Source organism: Gopherus evgoodei, chromosome 8 (assembly GCF_007399415.2).
Source record: "Gopherus evgoodei ecotype Sinaloan lineage chromosome 8, rGopEvg1_v1.p, whole genome shotgun sequence".
NCBI classification, from domain to species: Eukaryota; Metazoa; Chordata; order Testudines; family Testudinidae; genus Gopherus; species Gopherus evgoodei.
This window is the reverse complement of record NC_044329.1, coordinates 23,449,139-23,464,429: the sequence shown is the minus strand read 5'-3', so window position 1 is coordinate 23,464,429 and position 15,291 is coordinate 23,449,139. Positions and strand designations below refer to the sequence as shown.

General features: G+C 42.7%; 1 protein-coding gene across 1 annotated transcript in view; it reads right to left on the bottom strand.

Annotated features, from left to right (window-relative positions):
- Nucleotides 1-9,272: 9,272 nt before the first annotated feature.
- TTC1 (tetratricopeptide repeat domain 1) overlaps nucleotides 9,273-15,291 on the bottom strand; it is a 46,186-nt gene continuing 40,167 nt past the window's right edge. The window contains exon 8 of the mRNA XM_030572213.1: nucleotides 9,273-9,941. Within this exon, the coding sequence (XP_030428073.1) occupies nucleotides 9,805-9,941 (137 nt within the window). The 3' untranslated portion in view covers nucleotides 9,273-9,804. The remainder of the gene's footprint in view (nucleotides 9,942-15,291) is intronic.

The window sequence follows — 15,291 nt, the reverse complement described above, 5'->3', positions numbered from 1 at the left end:
AGTCAGAGCGCTGGCAGCTATAATACCGTAAGTGGTGTCTGCAACCCAGTTTATAACTCCTTTCTGCATGCCTCTATCCCATGCCCTGGTGTTTCAGTGCCCTTTGTCTTTGCTTATGCTGCAGACTCACAGCCTATCTTGAAACACAGGCAGTGGAATTTGCAAAGGGAGCAATTTGAATTTGTAACAGGGACCATATATGTCTTTTAGGTTTTAGTGATTCTGAAATTAGGATGAATTTTCAAAGCCAAGGATTAATGGTGGCCGTTCTGAAATTCTACTCTTCAGCTAAGGCCTCTGACTCCAGGCAAGGGTTCAGGAACTTGATTTTCAAAATGCAGCTAACTACTTACTGATACCTTGCTGCAGCTGTGCCCACTTTTTGTTAAATGCCAGGGCTCGGCCCCAAGCAATGAGCAGGGAAACAAGCAGGGAAGAATCCACGCACAATTAAGGTGAATGCAAGACATTAGCAATACCAACATTGCTCAGCTGGTGCTGTTACTCATGGGTTCACACAGGAAAGAGGAATGGCACAGACTAAAGGACTGTATATTGGGCCACTGTGCTTTGATCTCAAAATGATGCAGTTTCACTGGAAATGTAAGATCACATCAGAAACCATCCGTTACCAGCAGTGTCTTGGCTCAGTGACTGTGCTACTACCCCAGGGACAAGTTCTGATCTGTGAGTTGCAGTGGGATAGGGAAGGGGATGCTGCTTGTAGTAAGTGTTTTGGGACAGAAGGATACATTTGTATTGTGTATAGTGGTCACTGGGAACTTGCAACCTCTCTTCTACAGCTAACTGAACCCATGTGGAGAGAAATGCCAGAATCTAAAATCCCCACACTGAAATGAGACTGGTTGGACATTTGTAACCCATGCCCTAGGTCTAAAAGATGATGCACTGGAAAAAGCTACACTGAGAAAGCATTTAGATAAATAGAATGCAAACCTCCCCACCCTCCCTGTGCGTACGTACACATGCACACACTCACTCCCTCTCTCTCTGCTTTTGGTGGACTTTTTGACACGAGGTAGTGGCCAGCAGAAGTCTGGGAATGAAATAGGCCTAGATGCTGTACATTCAGAAAGCTTTTCTAGCAGCTAATCACAAACCAGCGACCAGGCCACAGGCCCCTGAATTGACTAGAATCCCACCTTTGCTGCCCTCTCAGTTGATTGATGAGTCAGTCTGAAGCTACTGTGTTATACTACTAGTGCTACAGCAGGATGCAACACATCTTCCTCCATCCAAGGCTCTAGCTAAAGGACACATGGCATTTTACATTCTAATACCAGAAGCTGCTTAGCACAAAAGTCCTTGAACAATGTGTACATATTTATATCAGATCAGCCACCATGGTTAATGCTGAGGAGCTGAAAAGGCTTCTTGTACTGCAGTAGGCTGCTAATGAGTCACAGTCTTAGTCTGCGAATCCCATTTATATGAGACTGTTAGTCAATCCAGTCCCCTAAAGAAGGGCTGAAGAACTCACCATGATGCAGACAGCAAGTGGTACAAAATGAAATCTGGTTTTCTAGCCCTGCCCAGGAACAGACTGGATTAATAGTCTTAGTGGAGCTAAGAAAGGTAAACCTATTTCAAGGTACATGTCGGCTCCTTGGAGAATTTAGAAAGCTGACAGCTAGAGTGAAAGAAAACTGTTGTATGGATTTCCAATGTTGAGTCTCCACTGAAAATGGTCAGTTGGAAAGATTACCCACCAACCACACACAATTAGAAGTGAGAGTAATAATTTACAGCTGTTTTAAAATGTTTAATACACAGGTTTTGCTTTGTCAAGATGGGCTGTAAAAACTCTGATGGCTTAAAGCCCCACAAGCCTAGAGCCTGACAATTTCCTTGCTTTCCAAGCTGTTTCCTTGACAAACCCACAGCTGGTCATAGTAGGAGCTGAAAAAGATACTCCCTAGCAATCATACCCTTTGGAGTAGAGGGCTGTACACATAAAAAATAATTAAACATGAACAAGGAAGTCAGTGTTGGGCTTATTCCAAAACCGATGCAAAGCAGTTGAATGACCCATGTATTAATGCTGCACATTAAATAAACCTGCGCTAATTTCACCTACTGTTCAAAAGTTAGCACTTTAATGTAATTGGTTCTCAGCTGCAGAAGCCAGCAATCAAACTCAGTTATCAGAACAATCTCTTAAGGCTGGTGTAGCTAATTAAGAGCTTGGGAACGTGTACGCTAGCAGTTTTCCTTCCTGTATTGTTATGTTAGAGCTAATTAGAAAAACCTCATGGAAGGTCTATTCTGTCTGATCATGCCATGCAGTCTGGGCAGAATGCTTTGGACCCAGAGCTCACCTCAACCAGTGAGAAACTGATGGCAATAGTTACTCCTGATTTACTATCCTATGAGAGGAGAATCAGGCCCTTAATCTCATAGGCCTAGATCATTAAAGGTGGTGAGGTGTTGCGCCACTCACTGTTGCAACATATAACTGGTTAGGTTGTCTGTCACTCAGTGCAATTTCCAGCCCCAAGCTAAATGACCAGTCTCCCCATACATTGGAGGGGGATAATTAAGCACCTATAAAAGGGATTTTCAGATGGTGGGGCAGCTGCCTAAACTAGCCAGGAATGAAATGCCACAGCAAGAGCAGATGGGTGTGGGCACCTAAACAGCTGACCTGGTGCACCTGGCTGACAGGGCTGAGGCAGGCACCTCCCTCCACTTAATCTCAGGCAAGAACCCTTGCCTGGAGTTGGGGATCTAAACCCTCAGAGCTCACATTTTCAAAGCTGTTGCTCAACTGCTGTCTAACTTGGTTGGCACCAATGGCCCCAGGAGTTGGTATTTGCAATTCTGGTTAAATGTTGAGGCCAAGCTCACAGCTAACAAACTGCTCAGAGCCACAGCTCCAGTCAAATCCTCCAAGGCACTGCAGCAGCCAGGCATTCCCCCTCACGTGATTGACAATCTCACCATCCACTGGGCCCATTTCCAGAGGTGTGCTCTGAGCATGCCTAACACCTGTTACTTGCCAGCCCCAATAGCAGGAGGGCTGGAGGTAGAGGGGGAGCAGAACACCCACACACCAGCTGCACAACTCAACATGGGGAGAGATATCCAGCAAGAGACAGAACCTTTCAAGTACCTTAATGGCAGACTTGTCACATAACAGGCAGATAGGCAGGTATTTTTAAGGCTCTAAGCCTTTGTGCCTCTGTTTCCTTACCTCTGAAATGTGGATGCTGCTTCTAGCACCTGCTTCATGCAGTGGTGCTTCACTAATGTAGATTAATTATCAGCCACCGGTGTATGATGGAAGTACAGCTAAGCTGCCTGTCCCTTAGCACAGTGTCCAGAGTCTAATAGCCAGATCTTCAGATGGTGCAAATTCCCAGTTTCATTGGTCAGTAGAGCTCTGCTGATTTACAGCAGCTGAGTATTGGCTTTAGTGGAGTGCTGCCTGAGCCATTTCATCAGGACAGGGTGGTACAGCCTGTGATGCAGGCTGGGCCCTGTGGCACACAGGTGCTCAGAAAGCAACCCAGCTGCATGCTAAACGGCAGCGGGGTCCAGGGCCTGAACTGCCACCTGGACCCACACACTAGGATCAGGGTTACCTGCTGGCCCCACACAGCAGTGGTCAGGGTTAGGGCTGCCGCGCTGCAGCATCTGGACCACTATCCAGCCCCGCACAGCAGCATCCAGAATCGGGGCCGCTGCCCACCCCACACAGCAAGGGTCAGGGTTGGGCCGGGCCTGCCACGTGGCCCCACACAACAGGGTCTAGCTTTGAGGCTGCCGCCCAGCCCCCACACCTCACGGTCTGGGATCTGGGCTGCTGGCTGGCTCTGCACAACAGGGTCTGGGTTCTCTGCCACCAGGGCTCTGTTCCTGGCTCCACTGTATGGAGGAGTCTCCAGGCTGGGGGCACTGGGCATAGTGGTATGGGGTTGGGGGCCTGCTGTGGTTCTCAACCTGTGGCCCAGGTAACAAATTGTGGGCTGCATATTAATAAGTTGAGAACCACTGCTGAAGGGGCAGTGGGTAGTAGGGTAAAAAGGGCAAGGGGCTGGGGGGAGGCTGGTGGAAAGCTGTTTCACAAGCTGGGCTTTGAAACACTAAGGGGTGCCCTGCATTAGGGCAGTCAGGTGGGAGTGTTGGTGTAAAGATTCAGGGCTCAGTACTTACCTTTTGTGTGAGGGGAAATACTGCAGCACTCAGACAGCTGGAGACAGTCACACTGTCTGCAGCCTGTAAATGTACCTCATCTTGCATTGGAGCCTCAGCAAGACAGGAGGAGTTTGAATAGGGCAGTCCCACTCCATCAGGGGAGAGAAAGGAGGTAAGAATATGGAATGGAAGAGAGGGGGGCAGCATCACTGTTCTCTTGTTTACTAGAACTGTTCATAAGTGAGAAGGACCCAGTTAAATGCATCTCCTCCCTCTATACCTTTGTCAAGACTCTGGGAGGCATGAAGGAACCAGAACTGGAGAAGAGGACTGAGCCAGGCCCCCATGTTTGCAGCCTGAAGGAGGCAAAGGGAGCAAGCAGTCAGACTGTTAATCTCAGTATGATAAATAGACAATCATTTTGTGCCGGGGTTGGCTGGGAGATATGGTTCACTAGGTTGGAATTCTCTCCCATCTTGGGCTGCACAACCTGGTGCTACAGGATGAGGGATTAGGAGAGGGAACTGTTGAAGACACTGAGAGTCCCTCTGGTTTTCTACATTAAACTACAATGGAGGGTGCTCTTTATCAAAATGTGTTCATTCCAATTTAAAGTGCTGTACAGCCTGCGATAGAGCTTTTTGCACAGTTGTCTCCGGAGTGTACAGAAGGCTTGTCAAATGGTGCCTTTTCCCATGGCTAAATGGGATTGCAGAGTATTTCTCAAAAGAACTCACATAGTGCTTAAAGCCCCTCCAAAGATTAACTATCACATTAATTTAGAATGCCCCATGTGCCTTTCAGTACAGTATCAATCATCAGCCCCACACAGAATGGTGTGCTGTCTTCATGGAGCAAAAATTTGAGATGTAAATGCAAGATTGGGCAGGATCATGTACTCAGCTGGCAAGTCTCCACAGGTGATGATACATATTAGAACTAATGATGCATCATCACATAGAAGCACACAAATGATAGATTACAGACGTTGTCTTGAAAGAGAATTTAAGAGGAGGAAAGTCCAAGTGATCTGGGAGATTCTTCCTGCCTATGAAAGGCAGAATATACTGGAGGGGAACCACTGACTGTGCAACTGGCGTGAAGCTGAAGGTTTTGAGGAACATGGGGACACATTCCAGTGGGAGGGGAGGGTGTATGAATGGGACAGCTTGCATCTTGGAGATGGGTGAAGGGGAGTTAATCATCTCAGTTGGAGACTAGCAGGAGCAGCCAGGCAGCCATTAACTAGCCCTACAAGGGAAGGGAGCTAAGACGACAAATTCAGCTCAAACTCAGCATACTGTAAAACAAACTCAACTGATGTGGGAAAGAAATGTGAAGTGACAAAAAATTTTTAGTTTCTTATATACCTATGCTAAGAGCCTGATAACAAGCAAGAGGAAATGGAAATTCTCACTGATGAGAAGGAAGTTAATATAATTGGCACTACTCAAACTTGGATGGACAAGTCACATGACTGGAATATTAAAATCAATAGTTATAGAGCTTGTTCTAGGTTAGAAGGGGAGGGTGGCACTACATTAATACAGTTAATTTTATTTAGTTATCAATAACTTGAGCCACAGCATTTTGATTGTAGGTGTAGCAACATGTGACGACAAAGATCCAGAAGAAGTAGTGGTTGTGACCTGTTACAGACCATAGATTAAAACCAACAACCAGGACGAATTACTATTGAAACATTTCTCTAATGGGTGGAGAGAAAAATTGTGTTATGGGGGAACTTCAATTTTGGCAGATGCATGAGGAGGTGTCATGCAGGCAGTAGTAAAATGCCCAACTTTGTCACATTTTAAATAATTTTCTAACACAAAATATTGCACCTGAGTGAAACTGCAGGTAACTATTTTAGACCTCGTTATGATAGAAAAAGGGCAGCTACCAACTTCCAGTCCAGTGATTAATGCATCTAAACCCGAATGATCCTCATTATATTCAATATCAGCAACCAGTGGACCCGGCCCACCCACTGCTTCAAAAGGGAATTTTTTTTCAAAAATTATGAACAAAATTGATTGGAAAGAGTAAATTGAAAAAGCTATAAATTCACAATCAAGAAAGAGGGTAACTTGGGCTAAAAGCCCATCCTGCTCCAGTGGTAACAGCAGCAATTAGAAATAAAAAAGCAATATATAAGAAATGAAAGCAAGGGGGAGAATAGAGAGAAATGTAAATGAGAAGTTGCAAACTATAGAAAACTGATAAGGTGAGAAGCTAAAGATCTCTGGGGAAAAAAAATCCATAGCTGGCAGGGTTAAGGACAAGAAGTATGTTAGGGACAAAAGAAATTCTATAAATGGTAGAAGCCCAGGTATAGCAAGGGATGTTAAAATTAAAAAGGCAGAAGTATTCAATAAATTTCTGTTCTGTATTTAGAAAGAAGTAGGACGATGTTTTTATATCCCATAAGGATGATTAAGTACTTTCCAGTCCATTGGTACTCAGGTGGATAAAATCATCATCTACCAGGGCTAAACATTTTTAAAATGAGCAGGCCTGATAACTTGCAAGCAGGAGTCTTAAAAGAGTTGGCTGAGGAGATTTCTGGCCCGCAGATGTAAATTTTTAATAGATCTTTGCATACCAGCGAAATTTCAGAAGATTGGAAGAGCCCTAATGCTGTGCCAATATTCAAAAAGAACAAATGGGATGACCCCAGTAAGTATAGGCCAGTTGTCTGGGATTGATGCCAGGCTAAAATAATGGAAAAGCTGATAGGGGATTCCATCAATATAGCATTAAAGGACAGGACTATAATTAATGGTTTTATGGAAAATAGGTCTTGTCCAACAAACTTGATTTCATTCTTTCATGCTTCACATTTCCAGTCCTTTGTGGAAGTTATTTAAATACCTACATACTGCAACTTACATTTTTAAGCTTATTCCATGTTCCACAAGTTCATGATGACTGTGCATTTGCAAAAAAACAAAACCAGTAGTATAAGGTAGTCATTCAAGTTTTGTTTTTTAACCTTTGTTCTGTAAAGTAAGTAATTTCCCCTCATGCATGTAAAATATTTGCCACCCTGTAAAAATCTGAAGCAGGAATATAATGCAGAAAGAAATCTACCCCTTAAATAGTTTGTAAGACAAGGCATCAGGCTGTTAAATCACTGACTGTGCCTTTACACATCTGATGTACATTTGCGAGCACCAGTGTGTTATTTGTTGATTAATCAGCCGGTCAAGAAAAAAGTAAAATTTCAAATGTCCAGAATCAGTTTGGGATGCTCCAGTTTAAAAGTCTACTTTATATTTACAGAAGGTTTGTTATTTTTCTCTCTAAAGTGGTAGTAGACTGAAGCCTCGGGGTGCAAACCTCAATCCCATCCCATCCTCTTTGCATTGCTCTGCTCGTGCAAAGAGGCTGTCAATCTTGTTTACACAACTAGCAGAGGAATCTCCAGGTGACAAAACCAGCATAGCAGGTTCTGACATCCCTGAAACCCTGGCAAACAGCTCTCTGGGGCGATTGCAGCCAAGTTATAGTTAAAAGCAGGCTTATGGCTGCTCTCAATTACACCAGGATCAACCAGCCCCTTCAGAGCTCCTCCACCTCTGCTGCACCTAAAAGAGACCGGGCAGAGGACTGAGCCTGCTGTGAGAAATAAACCCCCATTCCACTAGTGCAATTCTTGACTAATGTCTAAACACATGGAAATCCTAGCGGCTGTTTCCTGTTGTTTAGTTAAGTGACATTTTAATTATGCACAAGAACTTCAAGTCCGCACAGGCCTCAATGTGAACCAGGGCCTTTTCTATGGCCAGCTTGGTCCGCATGGATTTCATACACATTCGCTGCAGCTGTGAGGTAGTTTTCAACAGGTGCTATATGGACAGCATGTACCAGGTAGCCAGAGTCAAAACTAGCCCCTGAACCTTGCATGGCAGCAGGACAACTTTTATAAATAGCTAAGCAAAATGCAAATCTTCTCAAACACAAGGAAATCAGCAGCATTTAAAAACCCAACAATAAAAGGTAGGAAATAGCTTGAGGGACTGCCCCCTTCCCACATGTCACTGGAAATGGGGCTCAAGATATGCGAGTACTAAAGAAATCTATGGTGACAGGAAGCTGAAGTCAAGTGCACGCAGCTAACAAGTTTCAGGAATAAGTTAAAGCTTGAGGGACTGCCCCCTTCCCACGTCACTGGAAATGGGGCTCAAGATATGCGAGTACTAAAGAAATCTATGGTGACAGGAAGCTGAAGTCAAGTGCACGCAGCTAACAAGTTTCAGGAATAAGTTAAAGGACAGAACTGAAAATAAGTAAATAGCTATTGCTCAATTTTAATTTAATATTTTAAATAAGTGATATTTTCAAATCAATGGTAATTCAAAAGCTGCATCCTTTCTGTAAGGTTTTGGCCTTACTATTATAAAACTGGGCCAAAACAGAAAAAAAACATGCTTAGCTACAAGCTAGCAAAAATGCCACAACCCCATCCCAATTCAAAGCCCAGAATATTTGAACAGTACATCTGCAGAGATATTTTAAACCTTTCCTAGGTTCAGAGACTCTAGTACAGCTTGAAGACCTTCCTGCAATCACTTTAACATAAGGTGACCGGATGTCCCATTTTTAAAGGGACAGTCCCGGTTTTTGGGACTTTTTCTTATATAGGCGCCTATTACCTCCCAACCTTTGTCCCATTTTTTCCACAGTTGCTACCTGGTAACCCTACTTTAACATCACAGATATTTGCATCTCATTATCCTAGCACCAGAAAGCTACTTTGTGAAACCTACAACATGTATTGAACCAGGCAGGTGAATTTTACTGACCTCATAGTAAAAGTTAACACACCAAAAATATTAAGGCAGTTTGCAAGTAGCTTCCAAATAGTCTCCCAAGCGTATCAAGATAAAGTAGAGAACCTCTGGTGCCAGGGTGCCCAAGAAAAAATTAATGATATAAACTCTATAATAAGACAATGTTAAGGTTAAAAGCCTTGCAATTTTTTTTTAAGCCAGTCTCTTGTAAATCTGCTCTCTTACTTGTAGGTTACTTATGTTTATATTCATTTAAAAATGATATCATTCGAAGGTTACCTCTGGTGAGAGGCCAAAATATAGGACAAAAGTCACAAATCAGCCCAACAGAAACATCAAGCCTTTATTACAATGAAGATAAATTATACCACAGAGGTCAGCTTGCTTCCACGGCCACTACTTGTCACACTTACTGGCTGAGTGGAGAGATGCACTTCTGATAGATTTACTACCACCACAAGACACCCATTGGACACACCTGTAATTTGGTTTACAGGCATATGAGCATTTTGATCCAACTGATTGCTTGCTAGACTGATGTTGTTCGCATGAGAGTGAATGGGCCAGGGTAACCAACTTCCTTATTAGGGAAGACAAATAATGAACTTGAAAAAAAAACTACTCTGGGCATAAAGCTGTCGCTGCAAAAGGGAAATCAAATGACTTGTTTTTTTCCATCCATATTTTAAACATTTCACCAAAGTGGAAACGAATACCCTCAAATCTATTTTCATTTGGATAAAGTGATTTTACATGTTAAATGATTGCTGAACCCTTTGACTGGTAGTTGCAAGCATGGTGTCACAAAGCTTGAAAGCCAGCTTTTTAATAGGAGCAGGCCTAGCTCATGCTATCTGTTGTTATTGTTTGGATTTTGAACAAAGTTGATGGAGTATGAGCCAGTTGAGGAATCCTGTTTGACCTGGAAATTTTCTGTCGACAGGCCAAAGGGTCGAAGAACCAAGTTCCCAAGATCTTTCAGCTTACCTGAAATGTAAAATTAAAAAAAATATTAAACACATAACTCCAGCCTGTATGTATACGTGGGTTGAACGATACAGACGCTCCCCGAGTTACGCAAACCTGATGTATGCAAATCTGAGCTTACGGAAAAAGTTCCGTAAGCTAGAAATAGGAGAGGGGTTTTTTTTTGCGTAATGGTCAGAGACACGTTTCCAACTTATGCAAAATTCGAGTTACGCAAGGCATTCCAGAACAGAACGCTTGTGTAAGTCAGAGAGAGTCTGTACTGAATTATCCATATCTCCACAGGCTGGTTATGCTGTCTGAGACAGATGTAGCAGAAATCTCCACAGCCCATTCAATCCTTAGCCTTTGAGACCAATATTTTTTCCAATTATTGAGATGTAGTCACTTGTCCACTAGGAACTAAAAACAGACCAGCAAGCCAATTGCATATTGTGCTCCAAAGAGCCTGATTCTCAGACATGGGGATTATATTTTAACTGGCTGCCTAGAAGTGGATCTGTTTTCCCTTACCTATCCTCAAGGCAAGACATTACTTTAGGGCTTGGTTACACTTGGTTACACTTGCAAGTTAGAGTACATTAAAGCAGCCCCCGGTGCCCTAACTCCCTGACATGTCCACACTGGCAAGGCACGTAAAGTGCCTGGAGTCTGCAGCTGGAGCACTCCTGGTAATCCCCCTCCACAAGAAGCATAAAGCTTGCTTTCCCCAGCCTGAAACACCCAGCTGTCAGTGTGGATAGGTGTTGCATTACTGCGCTGTGATTGGAAAGATCCCATGATTCAAGTAGCTACTCTTCTCATTGTTTTGAAATCGGCTGAAGGCATGCGGATATTCCCTTTCAAAGCTCCATTTCTGATAGCCAGCATGCTTATCTGCTCCGAGACAAAGCAAACCATTAGTGTGGAATGCTACTGTTGTGGGTGTGAAGGGGGAGGGGTCTGCTGCTGTCTGAACATACTAGACAGCATGCTGACACACACTCAGCTCCCCAAAACACACACTCTCCCCCCACATACACACAACGCACTCCCTGTCACACTCCACCCCCTCCCCCATTGAAAAGCACATTGCAGCCACTTGCACACTGGGATAGCTACCATAATGCACTGTTCTTTGTGGCATTGCAAGAACTGCTAATGTGGCCACGCCAGTGCACTTGCAGCTGACAGCGTAAACACATGGCAGCGTTCTCCCTGCTGCGGTCTCCGAAGGCTGGTTTAACTCCCAGCGCTTTACATCTGCAAGTGTAGCCATGCCCTAAGCCAGCCACAGCGAAGTGCTGCTCTCTCCCCGGCACTTCTATGTGGATTTAACTCTGATAACTGCACCATTTGTTGTTCCATTTCTGATCATTCTGAAAATTCTCAGTTCCCACTTGGCTGTCAATTGAAACATCTTCAGTTTACAAATAGGCTACATAAACATTCATTTAACTTTCTAACTAACCCCAGAGTGCACGTAAATCAGTAAAACTGTGTAAATATCCCCTTCTCAAAAACAGGTTTTGACAGTTCTCTCATTAGCAGGCAAACAGTGTAATTCCCTTGACTGGATTCTGTTACACAGTGTTACTATAGTTAAATTATCCCTCTGGCCAATTAAGGAGCAGCATTAAAGGATTTTGAAGAGAGTTCAATCCAGTCCTATTCTAACAAAGAAAATGGCCAAAATTAGAGGCCAATAGGGCAATGGAAGGTGTAATAAAGCTCAGAAGACTTAAGGAACCTCAGACTTTCAAAAGGAACAGCCACAGACTTCAAACTCATATTTACTCCCTATTTGTGAACTATGATAAAAATGTACATGTTCCAGAGGAGTATAGCCATGTGTAATGAACGAATGAAGAAAAGGGAACCTGGTCTGTACATACAAATGCATTTGCACATGCAGACTGAGAATTTAAGTTTCAGTGTATAACCGTTTACTGATCATTTTGTCTGTAAAAGCCTGGTCTTTGGGCACGTACGTAAGGACACGTAATTGCATTCCCACTGTTGAAAATAAGGCCCTCTGTAGCCAACTTTAAAAACAAACAAACAAATAGACAGACAGACAAAACTAACACCACCAGCTACAGTAACTGCAGTGCAGGTAGTATAACAGAGGTGTAACAGGTATTATATTTGGTACCAAAGTTAATACAAGCTACGGGTTTCTCCTATTGATTTAGTACTAATTTTTCAAGAATTAATATCTTTTGACTTCAGATTCCTGAAAGTATTAGTATAACTGGCACCTCAGAAAGATGGTGTATGTGTTTAAGGACTTTGATAATATCTCCTGAAAGTTTTCTTTATGGACAACAGGTAAAATCAGGCAAAAAAAAAAAAGAAGGATGAAATTAAACAGACAAAAGGGAACAATACCCAATACTGGCCTAGTAACAATAGTTAGGGCTTTACTATTGAGCTTGATTGTTACTGTGAAGCAATAACTTCACAGAGTGCAGAGTCTGGCACCTAATGCATTGAGCATTTGTCAAATCATCATATTAAAGGAGCCCATGATAGAGAACAGGGCCTTGTCTGAGAAATGTTACTTTATCTTTGAATTTCCTGGGTTCTAAACTTTAACTCCCATTCTTGGAAGGTAACACGCATGCTCCACAAATATGCACCGGCAACCTTAACTTCCTCATCACACAAGTGAGTGTGTGGCATGGTGGGGCATTTCTTAAACATACTTAAATATACCCCTTGCATCAAGGATGTGCAAGCTAGTCTGAAACCTTATGGTACACATTGCTAATAAGCAGCAAAGAGAAATTTGATAGCACTTTCAGTCAGAGTTCTCCGTTTGAGTATAACTCCTGCACATCGTTTCAAGACATCAGAAGCAATAAACTACAAAGGTCACTAATGTAAATTGCCGGTGGATATGGAGCTCTGCAGGAGAGTACCCAGAGTAATTTCTGGAAACTCTTCAGATCTTCTTTCAGTTTCAATTAAACTGAAAGTTACCACCACTGGTCTTGTCACACTACCCCACTAACAATATCTGTCAGCAACCACAATGGTTTATTCCTGTCTGTTTATCACAGTCTGTTGAAGCAGGCTTACATACATAAGCAGACACTCTTCTAGATACAGTTTGTTTAGCATGCTGCAAGTCAAGGGATCAGGCACAGATTTTACGAGGGGAGCCAAAATAAGAACATACACAGACACCAAAATTATTCTCTCACTATAACTTAAGAACTATTGCACAAATTCATAGATTATGAACCCAGAAGGGACCATTGTGATCATGTAGCCTGGCTTCCTGTATAACACAGGCCATGGAACTTCCCTGAATTAATTCCTGTTTGAACTAGGACATCTCTCTTTATTGTATCTACGTCTGCTAGAACGAAGAGCAAATTTCGGTTCTTCATGTAGGTATTTAAAGACTATGAACAAGTTGCCCATAACTTTCTCTTCCTTAAACTAAGCTGGAGTCCATCACTATAAGGCAAGCTTCCAATCCTTTAATCAATCTCATGGCTCTTCTCTGAATGCTCACCAATTTATCAATATCCTTCCTGAATTGTGGACACGAAGATTGGACACAGTAGTGGTCTCATCAGTGCCAAATACAGAGGTACCATAACCTCCCTACTCCTACTCAAGATTCCCATTTATAACATCCAATGATCACATTAGCTCTTTTGTTAAATGACTTCACCACTTCTGAAGGACAACAGTCTCATATTTTGCACTGTACACAATGAAAATGATGCATCTGCAAAGTAGCAGCACACAGATCTAGGCAGGATCAGAGTCCCATTGTGCTAGGCACTGTACAAACACCTGATAGTACAAAGTAGCTCATGTATAGTACATTAGATCTCAAAATGCTTTACAAAGAAGGGAAGTATTATCTCTATTTTAAAGATGGGGAAGCTGGTTGAAAGAGATGACGCAGCAAGACTATGACAGAGGTGGGAATAGGACTGCTGTCTCCTGAGTTCCAATCAAGTGGCACTACAAGGACTGCTGTATGCTATGATACTATTTCAGATCAAACTAAATTCCATCTGCAATAAACCAAAAATGCAGCACTGTTTCCACTGTAATTTAATCAATCTCAGAGGATTTAGGGTTTTGGGGGGTGATGGGGAACAGAAAGAAAAGGTAAAGAAAGTCAGTTGCTTGAGCACATCTCCATTCCATGCAGTGGCTGGTCTTTCAGAAGTATAACTGATGAAAATCATCATTACTTCAACATCTATACTCCTATTTTCTATATAATTCAGATCTCAGTTCAAAGGGCTAATTCACTAGTGGATATTCCTTAAGGAGTCAGTGAATTTAGGTTGGTCTTTGGAGATCAACATCAAAATTCTGCAGTCCTAGGATAACTATACTTACACAGAAACGATGCCAGTGTTATCAGGCTTTCAGCTTATTTTATCCAGAAAGACCTAGTCTATACCAGAGTAGCTGGTTTTCAGGTCAATCTTCCCTTTTAATTCAATTTTCCATCTGGGTTAATTGAGACAAGGAGGACAAGTGAATTGGCTAAGGTCACTCAGTGAGAGGCTTAGCTAGATTAGCTTCCTGGTACCAGGGCCTTTGCTTTAAACTCACTAATGAAGTATTAAGACAAGTAGTTTATAATTTACACTGCATCCTGAAAGCTTTTTGGTCATAGAACTTGGAAGTTCTTCATAGTGTCTATGTCATCAGGATAAATAGCTACTATTGTATTTGAAAACAAAGAACTGGTCATTGCTTAGCTTCAATCTTTGGGGTGAGCAGTGTCTTTGTCTAACAGTGGAAGAATTTTGGCATAGTTTGGATCTCTGGCACATTCTTGGAGCCAGTTGTAAACAATTTACGAATCACCCAAGCACTGCAGCTGGCTCAGGAGCATGCAGATAAGTCCTGTGTCAGGAAACAGTGAAGGGCCTTTTCTAATTAGAGTTAGTGTGCTGGCCCTTTTCCGGTCAAACTGAAGCCAACAAACAGAAAATAACTCTCCTGGTATTCTTACTTGCAAGCTAAGCCATTTGTTTTGGAAGCCAGATGCTGTGTGATGTATCTGATATTTCAAGCCCTCTCTCTCTAGAAATCTGCTCAATCATTTAAGCAGTAGTTGGGTCACAGTCCACCTTCTGATTTAGTCTTTTTGGGACTCCATAGTGGCCTCTTTTGTTGCTACCAATTTAAGTCTAAAATGAAGTGAAAGACAGACTTACTTTTTCCAGGAACTCTGGCCCAAACACAATTCCTTCTGCTTACAGCACATAAACCCATCATTGTAGCAGGACATTCCTCTCCCTCCCCGCCACTACTGGATTAAGGTTTGTATGTAAGTATCTGTCTCTCACATATGCGCGCACACACACAATCTCTTAAAACATAA